The 18,732-nt window shown below is 46.3% G+C and overlaps 1 protein-coding gene across 1 annotated transcript in view; it reads right to left on the reverse strand.

Moving 5' to 3' along the window:
- LOC147604831 (protein fluG-like) overlaps nucleotides 1-18,732 on the reverse strand; it is a 105,861-nt gene that overhangs the window by 8,565 nt on the left and 78,564 nt on the right. Inside the window, exons 10-13 of the mRNA XM_086794863.1 lie at nucleotides 5,022-5,194; nucleotides 4,790-4,911; nucleotides 4,621-4,673; nucleotides 4,406-4,532 (exon numbers count right to left, since the gene is read on the reverse strand). Of these exons, the coding sequence (XP_086650989.1) occupies nucleotides 4,654-4,673; nucleotides 4,790-4,911; nucleotides 5,022-5,194 (315 nt within the window). The 3' untranslated portion in view covers nucleotides 4,406-4,532; nucleotides 4,621-4,653. The remainder of the gene's footprint in view (nucleotides 1-4,405; nucleotides 4,533-4,620; nucleotides 4,674-4,789; nucleotides 4,912-5,021; nucleotides 5,195-18,732) is intronic.

Below are 18,732 nucleotides of genomic sequence, written 5' to 3' on the forward strand. Positions count from 1 at the left end.
AGTCAAGAGACAACCCTTGGCTTACAGTTTCTTCAAAAGTCTTCCAGTGGATGCCAATCTTCAGCTTGTCTCCAAGTCCGTAAAATTTTTCACTGATCTAGACTAGCCACTCTAGAGAGTGGCACAGTGATCTTCTCCTCCCCCCCCCCCCCCCCCCCCCCCTCTCTCGAGTGTAGCAGCAAAGCGTGAGTGGAGTCCGGAGTCTGTCTCCTCTATTCATGGACAAGTGATAGAGCTCTCTCACCACCTGGGAGACTTGCGCCTCATAGACACTGTCTCCCACTTTTGACCCTTGGTCCACATGGAGCTAGGAGGATCAGGCCATGCAAACCAAGATGGGGAGCTCCTGAGATCAAGCTTGGAGGTGATCCTCTTCATCTACCTTCGTGTATCGCTATCCACCTCCCCCTCCTACAGATACCTTTACTTTGATAGCAGGAGCCCAATCTATGCAGACATCCGAGACAAAGCGGAATGGGCCCACATGAAGCATAGGATCAGGGAACACCTTGGTCATCTACGCACCAAGACACACTGTGACTACTCGCCATCCAAACCCTCGCCTAAGTCTCGCAGGGTGGAGTGTAGCACAGACAGATCTCACCCCACCAGACCTTAGTGATGCGGATAGTCAAGGATTGGGCAGCCTACAATGCCGCTTTCGGTGGCAGGGAATCCTTCGTGAGGAGTTATAGAGAGCTTTAGCAGGAGGCTCTATCGACATCCTCTTTGTTGAATGTTCAGAAGCATCATTTGTCAGCTGGTCGTACCTGAAAATGCAAGAAGATTTTGCACGGCAAGAGTCATAACTTTTGGTCACATGCTTTCGGCCCCTCTAGGATCCAAGGAGGAGTATGTATCTTTGTTAGTGATTAGCTTCTTCTGGCGGTGGTGGATTTTGGCACCATAGTTTCAACAAGGCTGCTGTGGGTGATTATCAAACTCAGGGAGCACCAGGTGGGCCTCCTCAACATTTATGCCCTTGGCTCCATGGCAGATCGAGCAAACTTCTGGAGCATGATTCAGCACCACGGAGGATAGACTAGGTGGTAGCCAGGGTGCTGTCTCTAGTGCAAAGCTTGTGGCTTGGCAGGAGCTTGTCTTCACCATCATGAGTCAGGACTCCTGTCATCTCTTGGAGTTTGGGTGTAGTCAGGGGAGTTTGAGATCCTCCACAATCAACAAGGCAGAGCGCAAGCCCCAACCTCTCTCGACTGGATCATTTTGACATTGATGAGTGGGCTTGAAGACGAGGTGGTTTGGTTGGTATTCTAGCTCGCACTACCTTTTTGGACTATTCCCTTGTCATCCTCTTTTTAGAGGACACCTGGCGACATGATAGTCAACAAAGCCTCCGCATACCTGAGAACTCGATACAAGACCCAGAGATTTGCAATAAGATTTGAGGAGCTATGGGAGATCTTGGCCTTTCATGAGGGTAGAGCAGCAGCCGACTCTGGATAATGGGCTATGTGAGTGTTGGAAAGCTTTACTCTCACACAGAGAGTTAGGATTTCAGCTTTACTCTCACGCAGAGAAGGAGATGGAGATGGACACAATACAGAGAGAGATTGAGAGTGAGAATCAGTGGAGGCGGTAGAGCCAACCTTCAAAGTATATCACATCCATAATAATATAAAAGTACAAAACAATAGATAGAGTGTCCTTTCACACTAGATATCCAAGGGGAAAAACCACATGGGAAAAAGTGCCCTTGGTTAGGTCGTGTTCACACGTAGCACTACCATAAGTGCGCATTTGCCTTCAAATCCCCCTTGTAGAGTAAGTGTGAACCTGTACAAGCTAGCAAATCACTCTCTAAATGAGAGCAAGCCTAAAGCTTTTCGGAAAGCTTCAAACTTCTCTCTCCCATTAGAGAGACAGTGCCTCACCTTCTTTGGTATTGCTTTCACTCTCAGGGTTTTCTTGATGATTTGTCCGGACACCTCCACGCTCATTTTCCTGGGAGGCGTTTTGGGCGAATGTTTTGGCTTTTTGGTTGCCTTTCTCCTCCACTACCAGCTTCTACAAACTTCCTCGACCGGACTAGATTCTGGGCATTGTAGACTATCTACCATGCTCGAAATCATATGCTCTTATCGAGACATTTTGTTCAGCTCTTTGCTTACTTCCGGAGAGCCCTTTTACAATCCCTCCAAGATTCTCATGAAATCGGAGGACTTTCCCTTCAGCAACTAGAAGTGTTTTCCCACTGTTTTTGAACTAAGTAGCACCTACCCCACTCTGGGACAACAATGAATGTTTTCTAATGGGATAGTGGTTTCACTAAAAAGAGTTTCGTGACCACAGATGGCTCGTTGACCGTCCCCGGCCAAAACGGCCAAAGAGAGATTATGGAGATTATGGTTATGGGAGGGCTGACCACTGATGTGGTTGCAGTGGGATTGAGGCGAGTGGCAGTGGCACAATCCCCTCGCCCCTGAGGACGCCCCTGACATCCCTTCCTTCGGATGCACACTACGTCTAGGCCGTGGGATTCAGATGCCAAAGGTTGATAGTACGCCAGCAGTGGCAGCAGTACACTGTCAAACTCAGGACATTCCCGCACATTTCCTCCGGGCTATTTGGAAACGGCTGTGGGACAGCTTCCAGCCACGAAATATTACTCCTTTCCTTTGGCAAATAGCTCACAAGAGCTTGGCAGTGCACACTTGGCTGGCAGTTGGAGGTCGGTCCGCCCTCTGTTCTAGGTGTGGACACCCACAGGAGAACATCATTGCCTTTGGGATTGTCTGAAGGCGCAACAGGTATGGCGGCGGGTCCTCCGTATCTTCACCACGGACTAGGCATCTGCCCACACCATTACCTGGGGGGCGGTAGCCTAGGCCTCTGAGTAAGCACCGGCCCTAGCATAAAAGGAGACAGGACAGGGCCTTGGCCTTCTCCTCTCTCACCACAGTATCATAAACAGCATGATTTTCAGCAGCCCCAGTAGGGACAAGTACACCACCCACCTGTCAAAAGCGGGAGATCATTAGTAGCATAGTAGCATGGCACACTTTGCTTGCTCACGCTGCTGCAGTGAGGCCATAGAGGGAACTACCACGCCACCCGCAAAGTTCATCCAGAGCATATGGACAGACATCATACACACTCTCTGGCCAGTGGAAGAAGCTGTGAGGAAAATTTGAGCGGATGTGGAAGCACCGAGTCCTTTCCTCAGGGTCAGAGATTGCGAGGTTAGTTGGCATTACAAGCCTCCTGTTTGGTTGCCCCCCCAATCCCCCCCCCCCCCCCCAAAATTGTATGAGATAGCCTTCCACCAACAGAAGGAAGAGCCCCTCTCTGACCCAACTGTTTTTCTTGTATCCCTTGATTGAGACTGGGTCATGTACTTAGCCATTTTTCGCTGCATTTTGGTAACGAACGGAATAATATTTTTTTGGGGAAAAAAACTGATAGGAGGCTGCAGAGGTAATAGCACACAAGGTTGGAGGGTGCAGCAGAGGCGGCGGGGGAAAAGCTGCGGGGCAAGCAGAGCAGGAGAAAGGACAAAAAACCAGGAAATAAAGAAGGAGAGGTAGCACAAACAGAGGAAAATTGGGCCGCCGCAGGTGCAGGCAGGCAGGAAGGAAGCAGGAAAAATTAGGAAGATGGGGAGGGGAGAACTGCAGAGCAGCCATGGGAAACAGGCACTCGAGGGAGTGGGCAAGCCGGCTGAGGGGGGAGGAGGTGGAGGGAAAAACAGGGTGGAGGTGATTGGCCAAGTTAAGGTCGGGGAGGTGGGAAGAAGGCCACAGGCACATGGAGCACTCGATAGCAGGAGAAAACACAGGAGGGAGGAGGGGCTGACGGGAGGAGTCAAGTATCAGGTGAAAGAGGGCCAAAGCTTGCAAGAAGGGTGAGGAAGCCGTGGGGGGCTAGTACGCGTAGGAAGAAGGTTTTTTTTTTTTTTGGGGGGGGGGAGGGGGGGGGGGGGGGCGCTCCAGATCAGGGAAGTGCATGTCTTTTGTTATAGAGGCAATGCTTTCAAGCGCATTTCTGCAGGCTGGAATGGAGGCCCTCCCCTTGACTTGGCCGACTCAGTCACCATATGGAGCGCCTCAATGGACAGGAGCTCAGTAGAGTGACAGCAGGTCATGATGCCCTCGCAACAAACCCTCTATTCCATATCATAGAGAGCTCAGTAAGCAGCACTAGAAATTAGTTCAGCAACGAAAACCATTGAGCTAGACATCTTGAGGAGCATGCTAGGAGCCGCTTGACAAGAACATAGAATATGTAGTGCAAGCTTTTCTGGCCGCTATTCAAAAAGGCGACTCTTCATGGGTATAAATATGAACACGCAAAGGTGTGTCTTGCAATCATCTTCAACAAGCAAGAAGGGGATGGAGATAATCATGTAGTACGTTAAAAGAAGTGCAGGGATACAATAGGAAAATACCTGCTCAACATTAACTCCCATTGAGCTCAACGCCTTCGAGATCTCAAGGATCATGCCAGAAGCAGCATCAAAACTTGTAGATGCGCAGTATGGTGTTGTGTCCAAGCCAATCCATTTCTGATTAGCCCTGTTCAAAATTCATGATGAGTGAGATCATACATTATCAATCAATACTGCTAAAAGAGAAGCACAGAGCAGCATCTGCCCAAACCTACTCTGGATTTGGTTTCAAGATATAAAACTCACTCTCAAAGCCAGCTTTCATGACCTACAAATCACAAACCACATGTCAAAAAACTAGCCACACAACCATCAGATTCAAGGCTACTACATCGATTCAACGCCCTTTGTGGAGCCGTATGGAAATTATAGATTACATGGTACCAGGCCAAATTCCTCTTGCAAAAATGCCAGAAAGGCGCTTTAAGGTTGACCTCGGGCAGTATTCCCAAGGAGTCCCAGGTGTTAGATGCATATCAACTAACACCAACTCCTCTTCCATGGACCTGCAAAACAGGGTTTTCAAACACAGCTGTAGCTCCATACTTACTCTTCTTAAACTGACATAATCTGTAAAGCATTACAAATGTTTAATGTAGAATATAAAGAGTATTACCAAGGTAAAACACGTTTGGTAGTCATGTCAGGCAGAAGCCTGATCTCCCCCACAGCAGTAAGGCCACAGCCTTCAGCTGGACCATCAGTATGTGAAGACATTCCCATACAGCACATTGTCAAACCCACACCATGGAGCTTTGTCACTCTTTCAAATCTCTCTTTTGGAACCACCTATATCAAATTTTGAAACACAATAGAATTCACATACAGAATGAACAAAACTAGGTATAAATTTGATGCATTAATCTGCCATATGTAGGTGAAATCAATACTGATGGAGACTTCAACAATCAAAGTTGGAACCTAGTTGAATAACTTTTTCTTTCCTATTTTTGTGAAATCAATATTGATGGAGACTTCGACAATCAAAGTTGGAACCTAGTTGAATAAGTTTTTCTTTCCTATCTTTTTTCTGCTCTCCATTGTCCTCTTCACCCCTGCTTTCCTTCTCACACTATCTCAGTGTGCCAGCTCTCATTGGCACTTGATTGCCGATAGTTTCCCCACCCCAAGAGGAATCCACGACAGCCCCTCCAACATTCCTGACAAAGGATACTCTCAAAACCGATGTTTTGGGAGGGGACAAAAATAAAATCTTCCTCGTCCCTCCTCTCACCTCACTTCACTCACACACACACTCACTAGCATGCATTAGAGAGAGAGATTAGCAAGAGCAAGACTCAATTGCACAATGGAAGAGTATGTTGTATTATGAGAGAAATTCACTTATATACATGGCCATAAGTGTTCACACTCACTTAAACTGTGGCCGGCCGGGCACTTTAGGCTCATAAGAGGTCTAATGCTATTACAATGACTACTCTCATAATATATCCATGAAGTACATCACTTAGGACTTTATCCTAACTTTCTATGTCTATTTCTAGATTGTTGATCTCCTATGCAGACCATTGTGCACATTCTTTGATAAATATGGAATTATTTTCTTCTTCTTGTGTATCTTGCAATTCCTTCAAGATGTAGACGTTCAAGCCTCTTGGTGTGTGGCTCAGGAGTAGGGCATTTTTCTTTTTCTTTTTCAACACAGCCCCCTTAGCTCCTAACCTAATGCACCACACACCTCATGGCTCCTACAACCTTCTCTTACATAAATGGTTGACGCTCTGATGAAGCACATCCATACAACCAGCAAAGCCTTATACATGAATAAGCAGTTACATATATGTAGGCATGGGAATACACCCAAGTTATGAATTTGGAGCCGGGATCTTGCCAATTGGTGGATGATGTGCTTGTACCAAGAGAGAGCAACCACAACCATAGAGGTTCCAGCCTGACTTCGTTCTGCAGAAATCGCAGTGACACAGGAAAAGCACCGGGGTACCTCAGCTTAGGACTAAAAATTTGGTGTGTCTACCCTTGAGATGGTTGCCATATCAGCAAGGCCACAACTTCCATTGCACCAAGGAGCCGCTTCAGTTTCCTTCATCTCCATGTCTAAAAGCAGTTTAACCACACTCCCCCCCCCCCCTTTTTTCCCCTCACGTGGGGATGTAATCTGAGTGCCACAGAAAGGCTCGAGTGGGGCAGCTCAACAAGTCATACGTGCCTCTGCAAGATTTTGTAGACTCACGGATTCTCATGAATGCAAGGGGTGTATTGTGATGTTCCACCTCTTTGGCTGGGATTTTGCAAGATGGCGGATATGGAGAGAAGCCAGGGAAATAGGTTTTGTGGGTGGACATGACACGGAGAGCGAGGGCAGAAGGTCAATGAGAAGCAGGAGGCGATAGGCAGAAGAAGGGGTGATAGCATGGTTGTCACGGTACGAAAATACGATACCGTACGAGAATTTTTGGTACGATATGAAATTTTTGGATACCGTACCGTGTACGATAAAATACGGTTTTTATTTTTTACACTTACAACCTATGGAGCTTCAAGCTTGAATGTGAGGGAAGGTTGGGAGGGGAGGAGTCTACAGTGCTTGAGGAACCAGAAAATGGATATGTGTCTCTCCCGGTTGATCTCCCGATTGTCTCCAAAAAAGAACCTGGATGGGTAATGCAATACCAAAGGTCTCCCACTGTAGCGTTTATGACTAAGGGACCGTCCTTGCACAAATACGAGGAGTGCATCTAGGGTGATAAGTTTAGGGACTCCACTCTAGATCAAAATGGCCATGTCCAAATCTTCTCCCTCGTGCAGGGCAATAGAATGTCGAGAAGATCAGGGTGAGACAGGGCGATAGGATGGTAGAGTGGGGTGGTCGGGACTCGTTAAGTGCAGAGCCAGCGATATGATGAGAGGATGGCAATAAGTTAACAGAGGTGCAATAAGTCAAGGCCGAAGTGTTAAGTCCAGAGGAAGGAAGATATGGAGTAGAGAGGGTGCAAAATGTGGGAGGCCGCCGGGTGTTGGGCAGATGGTTTTGTGAAGGGAACGAGAAGTGGTTGGTGTTTGGGTGGATGTCCGATCTGATGTGACTCCCATTGGCCTGCTATGAGGGGGCACTGTGGTATAGGCTCTCGTATCCATTGTGGTGGGGGTTCTTGTGCCTCCCTATCCACCTCTCTAGGCTGGAAAAAATTGGTGATGGTAAGCTGAGAGAAGTGTTGGGCGTGAGGATCTCTCAATAGTGATTCTATGTGTCAGCTAAGCTCCTATAGGAAGAGTCAAAGGCACCTCTGACCTGGGTACTCCATGATCTGGGATAAGGGTCAAAAGCCTCTCTGAATAGACACTGGAATCTCCCTCTCATCTCATAGTAGACCGGGCACTGGCAAACATAGAGCTCCTCTAGCTCGACCCCCATGTGGCACAGTCTACATGTCCTGTCCTCTCTAGGTATCCGCCAGTCTTTATCCTCAGTCTATGGGATGATACCCTAAGCTGGCCAATGGCTATCCTCATAGCATGGGACATGAAGACATCGAGATAACCTGGTCTTTGTATGAAACCACCTGCTGTGAATATCAAGAAATGATCTCTGTAGTACTGCATCTTGGTAGGCAATGGGCCTATTGGTGTGATCCATGTGTTACGTGTGTATAGCCCTGATCTAGCATGGAGAAGGTCCTGAATCTGGCCTGCCCTGGTGCCCTGTATCCCTCTCTCTCTCTCTCTGCTAGTGTGCTGAGCTCAGACTCAAGTATAGATCCATAGAGCTTGGCCAAGATATGGCCTATCATGATGGTTCTGTAGTTATTAGAATTTAGGATCCATGGGGTCTCCCGCCAAGAAAGGAGGCGCGCAGCGAAGCAATGAAAGGGAGGGGGGGGTCTAACAGGAGCTTGCGCGACGACCGGGATTCACAGTTCGCCTTGGATGCAGGCCTTGAAGAGATCAGCAGTTTATTTACAGAAGGCAGCGCAACAAATCGGCTGGCTCTTGCATGGCTGAACAGGATCTGTCCCAGGCTGGCTGGACATGGTCAGGTCCACATGGAGGTTCAAGCTGGTCAGCATAGGCTTTTCAACACGACCATTGCTGCGCGTAAGCTATAATGCTATGAGCAGCAGCAAGATAGCTGCGTGCCTGCCATAACAGGTCAACAGATGGCTATCAGTTGGCTGACCTGGGGCTCGGCGCTGCCCTGGGCTGCGCAGTTGTAGATTGCATATGGAACGCTTTAAGAAAAAGCAAGCATGTATAGTGTTTGCAGGTGTGTGCACCATACAAAGGGCGCTCTAGGGGCAGCCATCATAGCCCATAGTGTGGCCCCAACGAACAAGCACAGCCAGTTCGGGCCAGACAGTGGGCAGTGCCTCGTGTTGTGGGCTGAGGAGAGAGGGGGGCGCAGATGCTTTTGCAAGGAAGGAGAAGGAGAAGGTGATCATATGGGCCACCAGTGAAAGAAAGGATGAAACTACGCCTGTGCAAGAGAATAAAAAACGTGAGTTATTAGCCAAAAAAAAAAAAGGAAAAAAAAAGGCATTTGAAGCTTTTAGAAAAAAACACTAAAAACAGCCCTACTTTTTTAGATTTAAAAAGGGCAAGTAAGCTTTTTCTAGAAAAAGGGGGGTTATAAAAAATACACAAAGCTAGTTTTTTTTTTCAAGGAGAGCATGATTTTGCTTTTTTTTCTCAAGGCCCTTACAAGGGCATGGTTTTCTCTTTGTGGGGTGATGGCCTAGCTTCAACATATCTCAGTGCGCTCTCTCCATCACCAACATCTACACCTCAACTCTTTTTTGTTGCACCTTGGCAAACCTTTCAGTTTTACTACTGCTTTTCCACCTTGATGCATCGGAATTCTACATGAGGGAGATGAGTTCTCTGTCTAGGACTAAGTGCTTAAGATCAGGATGGGTATCCGAGATTCACGATTGCTCAGTAGTGGATGCAACTCCACAAATGATGTTATACTTTGTTGTTTGCCTTTGGAAGTACAACCACTACATGAGGACATGTTCATTCCCAATTTGATGGAGTAAGAAAAAAGAGCGAATGATAAGTTACTCATCAACTCTCGAGTAATGGGCTTTCCACTTGTTTGATGGGCCATAACCCATTGACATGTTAGGGATGGAATTTGTTATAAAGTTGTATGTTGTCTTCAGGTTATTCAAGGACAAGGGACATACGCTGGATTGTTTGAAAGTCATATGTGATCCTCAGGCTTTTGAGCACATGGGACATAGCCAGAATTTGTTGGGAGGTTTTATGCTTGCCCTAAAGTAGATGTGAGTATCTACTGGTTATGCGAAAACACATTGGAAAGAAATTAGGAGTTGTTTGCACATAAAGTGAACTAGTGTTTGCCGACAACTTATGCACAATGCCATTTGGTATGATCGACAAATTGTGCTATGGGTTTGTGCTGGGGTTGTTATGGTAGAGCTTGTTGCACTTTGTGGCTGGTTGTCCTATTGGGATTCAGCTCTTGAACGAGAGTTGGACTGACATTAAGCAATTGGATCTTTATAGCAAGGTCAACAAGAGGAGTCTTACACTGGCTTAGAGAAAAGGCACTAGACTTGTGTAGATGCTATGGATGGATTTTCAGATCTCAGGATTTGCTTACAAAATCTTGTTCTCCTTATGCATTCGTGACATAGTCACAGGAAACGGGGGAAACGGCACCCCGAAACGGGGAAACGCCGTTTCCCCACGTCCAGTTCACCGAAATGGCTGGAAACGGGCCCAAGGTGGTCATGCTGTCCACGTGGCAGATTTTATTTTTAAAAAAACGTAGATCAACGCCTTTGCACAGTGCTGGCATATTTTATTTTTAAAAAAATGTAGATCAACGCCTTTGCGCAGCGCTAAACGGGCCAAAGCAGGAGGCACGAAAAAGTGGACATGCAAATATTGTCTCCTTACAAAGTCAGGTAGTAGTGCAACTCGTATTCGAGCACACCTGCTTCATCAGCATGGACAAGACATTGCATTGTGTACCAACATCACTAGTGAAGCACGTGAGGAGCTTCGTCAGAAAGACGAAGCACCGCGGGCATCTTCATCGGCTCAGAGAGAAGGGTGGGAGTAGATCCTTCCACATATGTGGGTGGGAGTAGATCCTTCCACATATGTGGGTACTTTTGGAAAAACCTCTAGAACCACCAGGTCTTCATATGGTGGAATGCCTTCATTTTTTGGACCCACTGCAAGTCCATTTGGTGCACCACCACCAGTAGTTGGCATGAGGGGTTCTATTCGATCTAGGCAGAGTACACTTCAGAGTAGATGGGACCCAAAGAAGAAGGAGGAGGTGGATGGTAGTGTTGCGCGCTTCTTCTACCATGATGCCATTGCCTTTCAGGCAGCTCCGTCCTTCCACTTCAAGGACATGGTGCACAAGATTGCAGAGTATGGATCCACCTACACTCCTCCATCATCAGAGGCATTGAGAACCACCTTACTCATGAAGGAGAAGGGCACAGTTGCTGCAGCAACAGAGAATGTTAGGTCCTCTTGGGACAAGAATGGCATCACAATTATTGCAGATGGCTGGAGCGACACTCGGTCCAGATCCATTCATGGTGTCATTGCCTATTCCAGAGGGCAATCTTACTTTATCTCATCGCATGATGCATCCGAGACAGGGAAAAGTGCAGAAGCACTCTTCCTAGAGTGGTCAGTAGCTGTACAAGCAGTGGGTGAAGAGAAAGTGATCCACTTTGTAGCTGATGGAGAGAATGCAAACAAGGCAGCCAGCAGATTGTTGTGTGACAGGTTTCCTCATATCACATTTTCTGTATGCATGGCGCACTGCCTCAACAATCTTCTCAAGGACATCGAGAAGTTGGATTGGGTTGCTCCATCATAGAGCAAGCCATTGTTGGCTGAGTTTAGGAAGAAGTCATCTAGAGATTTGCGCAAGTATTCAGACACTCGCTTCGGATACAACTTCCTCATGTTGGGGTCCCTTAACAAGTGTTCTAGTGTCCTAAAGCAGTTGATGGTGAGTGATGAGTATGAGAGGCATGCATTGTCTCGAACCGTTGTAGGGAAGGCATGTGCGTCAAATATTGGGAACCCTCTTTGGTGGGAGCAGGTGAGACGCATCATAGCTTTGGGGAAGCCGATCATCCACTTGTTGAGGATGACAGATTCACTTCAGCCATGCATTGGAAATATTTACGAGAGGGGATGGACAAGATGGTGGAAAAGTTGGAGCACATTGAGCAAGATGATCAAAAATACCGGGTACTAAGGAAGCTATGCCAAGATAGATGGGATATGTACCATTCACCTATGCATGCAACAGGTTTCATGATTGATCCCCAGTTTCAAGCAGGCAATCAATACACAGATTCAGAGGTGACAGATGGATGGGACATGATTTTGGAGAGACTTGAGCCTGACATTGCAAAGCAGAGAACTATCAAGGAGATTACAGGGCTTGCAAGAGGAGGTTTGGAAGAGCCAATGCTTTGGCAGATCTCTTCACCACTGATCCATGTGTTTGGGGGGAGGACTATGGGGCAGACACTCCAGAGTTGCAACAATTGGCCATCAAGATTCTGAGCCAGGCGGTCAGTTCGTCTTGTTTGGAGCAACTATGGAGCTCATTTAGCCATATCGCTTCAAAGAAGCGAAACCGGCTTGGCACTCAAAAGACCAATGATCTAATTTTTGTGAGTGCCAATTTGCGTCTTCTTGAGCAAATGAGAACCCCCGATCTTGGAAGCATTGGTCAGAGGAGGAGGGAGAAGGGTTCAAAGGCAAAGGAGCATGCCAGTTTACCGCCTACGCCCATAGCTACTTTGGGCGAAGCAGGAGATAGCGGCTCCAACGACTTTCTAGATTATGATGATTTGGGCTCGCAAGTTTGAGCCTACTCATGAGTTCCAAACTTGGCTGATGTATTTACATTGTACTTTCTATTCTTAATTCAACAAGAAATTGACTTCATCTTGAGGTGTCCTTTATGCAAATTTGAGAAAGTCTCGCTGTTGAGTTTGTAATTACTAGTTTTTGGTTCTATAGTTTAATTTATCAAGTATATGTGCCGTTTCCTAGCCGTTCCCCTTTTCCAAAGTTGCCGTTTCCGTTTCCGAGGAGGGTGCCATTTCTGTTTCCGTTTCCCGTTTCTGGTGACTATGATTCGTGAGGATGCAGTATGTTACGTCCTGACCGATGTAGGGCTAGGGGGAACACTTCAAATTAACATGTGGACTAACCTAGAATTAGGGTTAGGGTTAACCCAAAATTAGGGTTAAGGCTTAGCCAAGGGTGTGGGGACCTAAAGGGTTCACACATGGGCTAAGGGCGCAAGCAAGAAGAGGTCTAGATTCGCTAAGAGCTTGTAAATAATAGCCTAGGGCTAATAACGGCTAAAGCTTATAAATAAAGCAAGAAAACTTATAAATAAAGCATTAAATCTTTATAAATAAAAGCAGGACACTTATAGCTGGGTTATTACTATATAAGGGAGCTTGGGGTCACTTATTAGACACGAGATCAAGGAGCCAAGTAGTGCCGTCATAGCCTCCGCCAGCTTCTCTGAAGTGAAGGGAGTCAATAGGAAACGAGTGGAACCACCTCTCTTGTATGTTGCCAAACCCGCTCACGCGCGTCTAGCACTTGTGAAGATAGGGGGCACCCGTAAGGAGAGAGCGAAAGAAATCTGTGGCAATAGCTCTCACATGGGGGGGGATCTCCAACAATGGATCCATCCTAGCCTTGCAACCTACGGATACCATCCCTGCGCCTATGTGGGCCTACAACCTCAAAGAAACCCCTGGTGACCCTATATCTTGCCAATGTCCAAAAGGAGACTCTGGCATGGTATATGTCCTCCAACCTCTGCTCCTCGATGGAACTTAGCACTGTACGAGCGGTAGCCAATTGGCCCTCAATCCATTAGCTGTCTACAAGGGGACCACCTGCCGTACAGGTTAAGCAAAGACACCATATGGCTAGTTACAATACGTAGCCGGTGTACAACACAAAAGGCTTACTTTTCACAAGACTTCCTTCATGCTTTTCACTTCTTTCCCCTATCCCTTGCACATCCATGCATGGGACTTCACCTTCCACGTACTTTTCTTGCACACCCGCATGAGAGTACTAATGTACATCTCTATGCCCTAGGTTCATGCTTTCTCAGTTCCGAAATCTGATACCAATGTGAAGTCCTCACACGAGCATGCCCATGGATTATATATGACATAGAACCTCTATGGAACAAGGAGGACATACCTGAACGTCAAATACAATGCGATGACCGCAATAGATTGTGGCTAGCAACTCACCACCCAATTGTAGGTTCAGTACCTCGAACCATCCCCAAGCTTGAGGTCAGATTTGCCCGCAAGCCTGCCAATCACTGATGACTCCAACCTTGCCTCCCATACCACTAGACCATGTCGACAGCTCCATGGCCATCGAATACAATGCAAGGACCGCAATAGATTGTGGCTGGCAACTCACCACCCAACTATAGGTTCGGTACCTCGAACCATCCCTGAGCCTCAGGTCATATTTGCCCGCAAGCCTGCCAATCACCGATGACTCCAGCCTTGCGTCCCACAAACCAGACCATAGCCACCCGTTGACAGCTCCATGGCCGTGAGATCCCACGGAGCTGTCCGTGAGATCCCGCACGCTTTGTAGTAGCCCCACGCTACCACATCGCTCCTTGATCTCGTGTCTAATAAGTGACCCCAAAGTCCATTATATAGTAATAACCCCGCTAAGAGTGGCCTGCTTTTCTTTATAAAGCTTTCACGCTTTATTTATAAGCTTTCTTGCTTTATTTATAAGCTTTCTTGCTATATTTATAAGCTTTAGGCATTATTAGCCCTAGGCTATTATTTACAAGCTCTTAGTCAATCATCTCCTGAAACACTTCTAGGAAATTTCAACAATTGAGAAATTGAAGAGCTAGTGAAACACTTCTAGGAAATTTCAACAATTGAGTGAAATTACATGACGTTGACCAAGAACAAGGGACAGACAACCAGGTCTGGCCATTGTAGAAAGACAGACTGATACATCTCACCACCACCAACGAAAGGTAGTAAAACACCAAGAATCACCATGTAAGAGGCTGAAATCCCCCCTCCCTGTCTGCCAGGGGAAGAAGGGGGTTGCACTGAGTGTTGTTGGGTGAGGTATATCAACTTTATTTATTTATTAATATAAATATTGTCACAGCAGGCGGACCTGAGGGTGTGTCCATGCCTCATTTGTAATTTTGAAGCCACCTGTACATACTCATTGGTGTAAAGGGGCAAAGGTTTTGGTGGTGCACGGTGTCCTCTCTAACATTGAAATGGCATGGGGTCCTGATCTCAGGTTTTGATAGACCAGCCAATTGCCAGCCTTCTTCCAGCTGTGTCTCGGGTGTTGGGCAACACTCTAGCTGAACTATGAGTCGTAACACCTCCACCATCCGGCAGGTGAGGTCCCCTCCACCACCTAGCCCCAAGACACCCGAAAGACCACCAGAACTGGGAGAACTGGGAGCATCAGATCTTCATCACAACTCGACAAATTCTGTTTAATCGAATTCGGTCCTTGCTCATGTCCCTGCACTGCTACACGTGTGTAGCTTTGCATTACCTTCAGATATGCGCACTTCCCCCTTCTTCCTTTTCAGTGTGCAGCCTAATTCCTCTTGGGATGAGACTACATTAGTATCCAACTTTTCAAATCAGGTGGTTTTCATTTTTATCTCAGATATGACTCAGAGCTCTTGTTTCCCAAACCCAGATGAAGCTGGACTGGCCCTGTACCTACAGTGAATGGGATTGCCCCAAGCTCTCCTCGAGTGCATTTCTTCATTGTCTTTGCCAAGGATTAGCAATGGAGAACAACTTCAACCACTACTATACCTTGCCCCTCGATACCCCTGCCTTGGCAAGGGTAGGGCCACATTAAATGGGCCTACTTCCTAGATTGCCTGAAGGCTCATACAGAACAGCTCATCTTTTAGTGAAGAAACCTTTGTAGTGCTCTCACGACAGCCTTGCCTAAGATAGCACCTCCTGCAACCTTCTGCATCACCTGATCGTATTTGAGTTTGTATTCCTTATCATACCAACTGTTTGAGGAAATGTTCAAGCGGATGAGTTGTTTTTGAACCTAGTAGTGTGAGTAAAAGAATCAAGAACATCTTGATGATTTGAATTTGTTCCGTATTGTATGATTTTTCTTAAAAGTTAGAAAGTGGTGGAAGGGCATCACAATAAACATCCTTCATGCTCTGGTCAAAGCAAACCTATGTGGCCCGCTTCATTTTCTTATGAGACGTGAGGTCTATTCGTCATGCTCAATACAAAGTAGAGAGAGAGGACCTAATTTACCATGTATTACTAACGTGAAGTATACACGATGCTGAAAAGAGATACTCAATGGTAGCATTGCTCCTAAGCTCTCAGTGGCTAACTAACTAATCGATAAATGAATATGACTAAGGTCTAGACTCCTATTTTTAGTGTCTAATGTCGGTGAGTTGGCTACCAACCCTACTAATATTGTCCAACTAAGTGCGTTCACATAATAACCCAAAACTATGTCCGCACTTGGCTGCTCAGTGACGCATGGACAATATTACCATGAACTAGCACAATAGCCCTTATAAACACATGAATCCAACCACGTACTCGACCTCTTAGCTGACCAATGGGTAGAAGCATGTCCATGTCACACTTGGGAGAGCGTTCATGTGGCATCCCATCTTGCTTAAACTGGAGCAACATGATGCTACACCGCTCCAACCCAGTATGCATCTCCTGGCTAACTCGCTCTCTACTCCACACACCAGTACAAACTCCAATAGCATGGCTACTGGACCTCTTGTCTCCAATGATGTCTTCACCACTACCTGCTCGAGAACTATGGGCACTAGAACTAGCCCCTCTGCCTCTAGATGCTCAGCTAACATGGTAGACATCGTTGCATAATCGCTCATCTCATCCTCCTCAATAGAATTGGAGAGAAAAGTTTGAAATTCACTTGATGACTCCTCCCTGTCCTCGGCAACTAGAATGGACTCAGGATGGGTTGTCCTCCATCTATCTAGATCACCTCCAAGCCTAGTAGTGTCTGCTCCTTGGGTTCATCCTCCAGAATCTACTCCTTACTTGGGAACTTTGTCACCCAATACCACTTCCTCTCCTAAAAGCTTTCCGGCATCCTCGAGTGCTCCCTCCTATTGAGCTTCATTTATGGATGGACTTCCCATAGTATGTGTTGCATTTCTTGCTTGGATCTCTTGTCGGTCAATGGAGGAAGGGTGGGTGTAACCAATTGGCCAATTGGCGTGGGCAAGGACGCCGCATATACTTAAATATATACATGCTGCCCTAGCTGCCCCATCCGTCCACAACCTCACCGGCCTATAACACCCCCTTGTAGGCGCTCTTCTGTGTGTTGTCTTGCAACCTCAATAGGGATGTGTTTTTGCTCCTAACTTGCTAAATCTGGCAGCTCGCATGCTCTCCCAAATCTATCCTTTGAGTACCCACCACTGTACCCCCCTTGATGCACCTTCTTCCACCCATGTCTGGTTTTGTTTGAAGCTCCAATAAGCCACCTTGCATGCTTTCTCTGTCTGCCCTCTCCTCTACTTGGTGTGTTTGGCCCTCTCTTTTGCCCTTTTGCCCTTTGGCGGAGCCACCCTTGCACACGTGCTATTTGGTACAAAATTTGCAAAATGTAGCCCTGATGAGAACGCAAACCTAAGTGAAAACGCTAATGATGATGGGGTTCTTCACGATGGATCTCCATGCCCTTATGTGAGAAAAAAATTGCAACCCTTCCTCTGTCAAAACATGACATTCTGACACCAATGTAACATGGGTACTCGCAAAAGCGTGTTTATAATTAATTGATTGCATTAATGCCTAATCAAAGACTTAAACCCATGCAACAAATTACTTCTTCTTCATGCTCAATACACAGTAGAGAGATGATCTAATCTACCATGTATTACTAACATGAAGTATATACAATGCTGAATAGAGATACTCAATGGTAGCACTACCCTTGAGCTCTCAATGACTCAATGATGACTAATTGATCAATGAATAAACATTATGAAGGCCTAGACCCCTATTTTTAGTGGCTAATGTTGGTGAGTTGGCTCTACCAACCCTAACTAATAATAATAATGTCCAACTAAGTGTGTTCACATAATGAATCTAGCCATGTACTCGACTTCTGAGTTGGCCAATGGGTAGAAGCATGTCCACGTCACACTCGGAAGAGCGTGCACATGACATCCATAAAGTAAAATAAAATCTTACATGTGGAGATCTAAAATCAAAAGGTAGGGAGATATCAACCAATTGGGGGCACTACGCTGCCATAAAAGCTCTATATGAGTGGAGGAGGACAAAATATCATGGTTTCACTCTCAAAAAATTTGTTGCGCTTTGCCTCGCAGCTCTAGAAGATCACTGTATGCACGCCCACCAGGTGGCCAAAATCACTCCATATACTGCAAATACAATGGGTGTCATAAACTTGCATACCCTCGAAGGCCTCTGAGCATCTGACCTTCCAGATATGCCACACTATGATACTAGCAATAATCTCCCAGGTGGTGTCAATACTCAGTGAAGGCGGTGTGTATTGTGACTGGGGGATTTCCTGAAGCAAACATCTCTGAGCTAAACCGCTACGGACAAGTATAACAAGATCTACTCCCCTACCCTCAAAAAGAAGCTATGGGCCAGACTGAGTCAACTATGCAATAGCAGCCCGAGTAATATATAGATAGGATCAGTCATAAATCTGCCTAAGAGCTGGGCTATAGATACCTAAATCCTCTGTGCTGCTCTGCACTCCCATAAACAATGATACACTATCTCGGATGGAGACGTGAGGTCCGAATAGTGGATAATGGGTATTAAGATTGAGACATTTGAGACAAAGGCTGGGTATACAATGACATAGTCAACTGTGCTGGAGCCCCCGCTGGGAGAGAATCAGATAAAGGTTCCTAACTTAAGCCACCTAAACAACCTAGGCCACGAGCTAGACCTAGATCTAGTAGATGCTAGCATATGTCGTAATATTTCTCTTGTTGTCTTGGATTTTTTGCTGTCCCAGTTTTGAGGTGCTCCTACTGTGAGAATGACATCTTGATATAGTAGACTAAATGGTGATTTGCCATATCCAGTCTCCATGCTGAGGTATGATGATCCAATGCAAAAATAAAACAGGTTGACTTCCTCCTCTCTTTATCGTCACTTATGTGTAATGTGCATGTGTATTCTCCTTCACAAAAGAGAATCTTTAAGAGACTTAATTGGAAAGGCATAGCCACTCCATCTTAGACAATCTTTAAG

Source organism: Cibotium barometz, chromosome 61 (assembly GCF_041138505.1).
Source record: "Cibotium barometz isolate CiBa-2024 chromosome 61, ASM4113850v1, whole genome shotgun sequence".
Classification (NCBI taxonomy): Eukaryota; Viridiplantae; Streptophyta; class Polypodiopsida; order Cyatheales; family Cibotiaceae; genus Cibotium; species Cibotium barometz.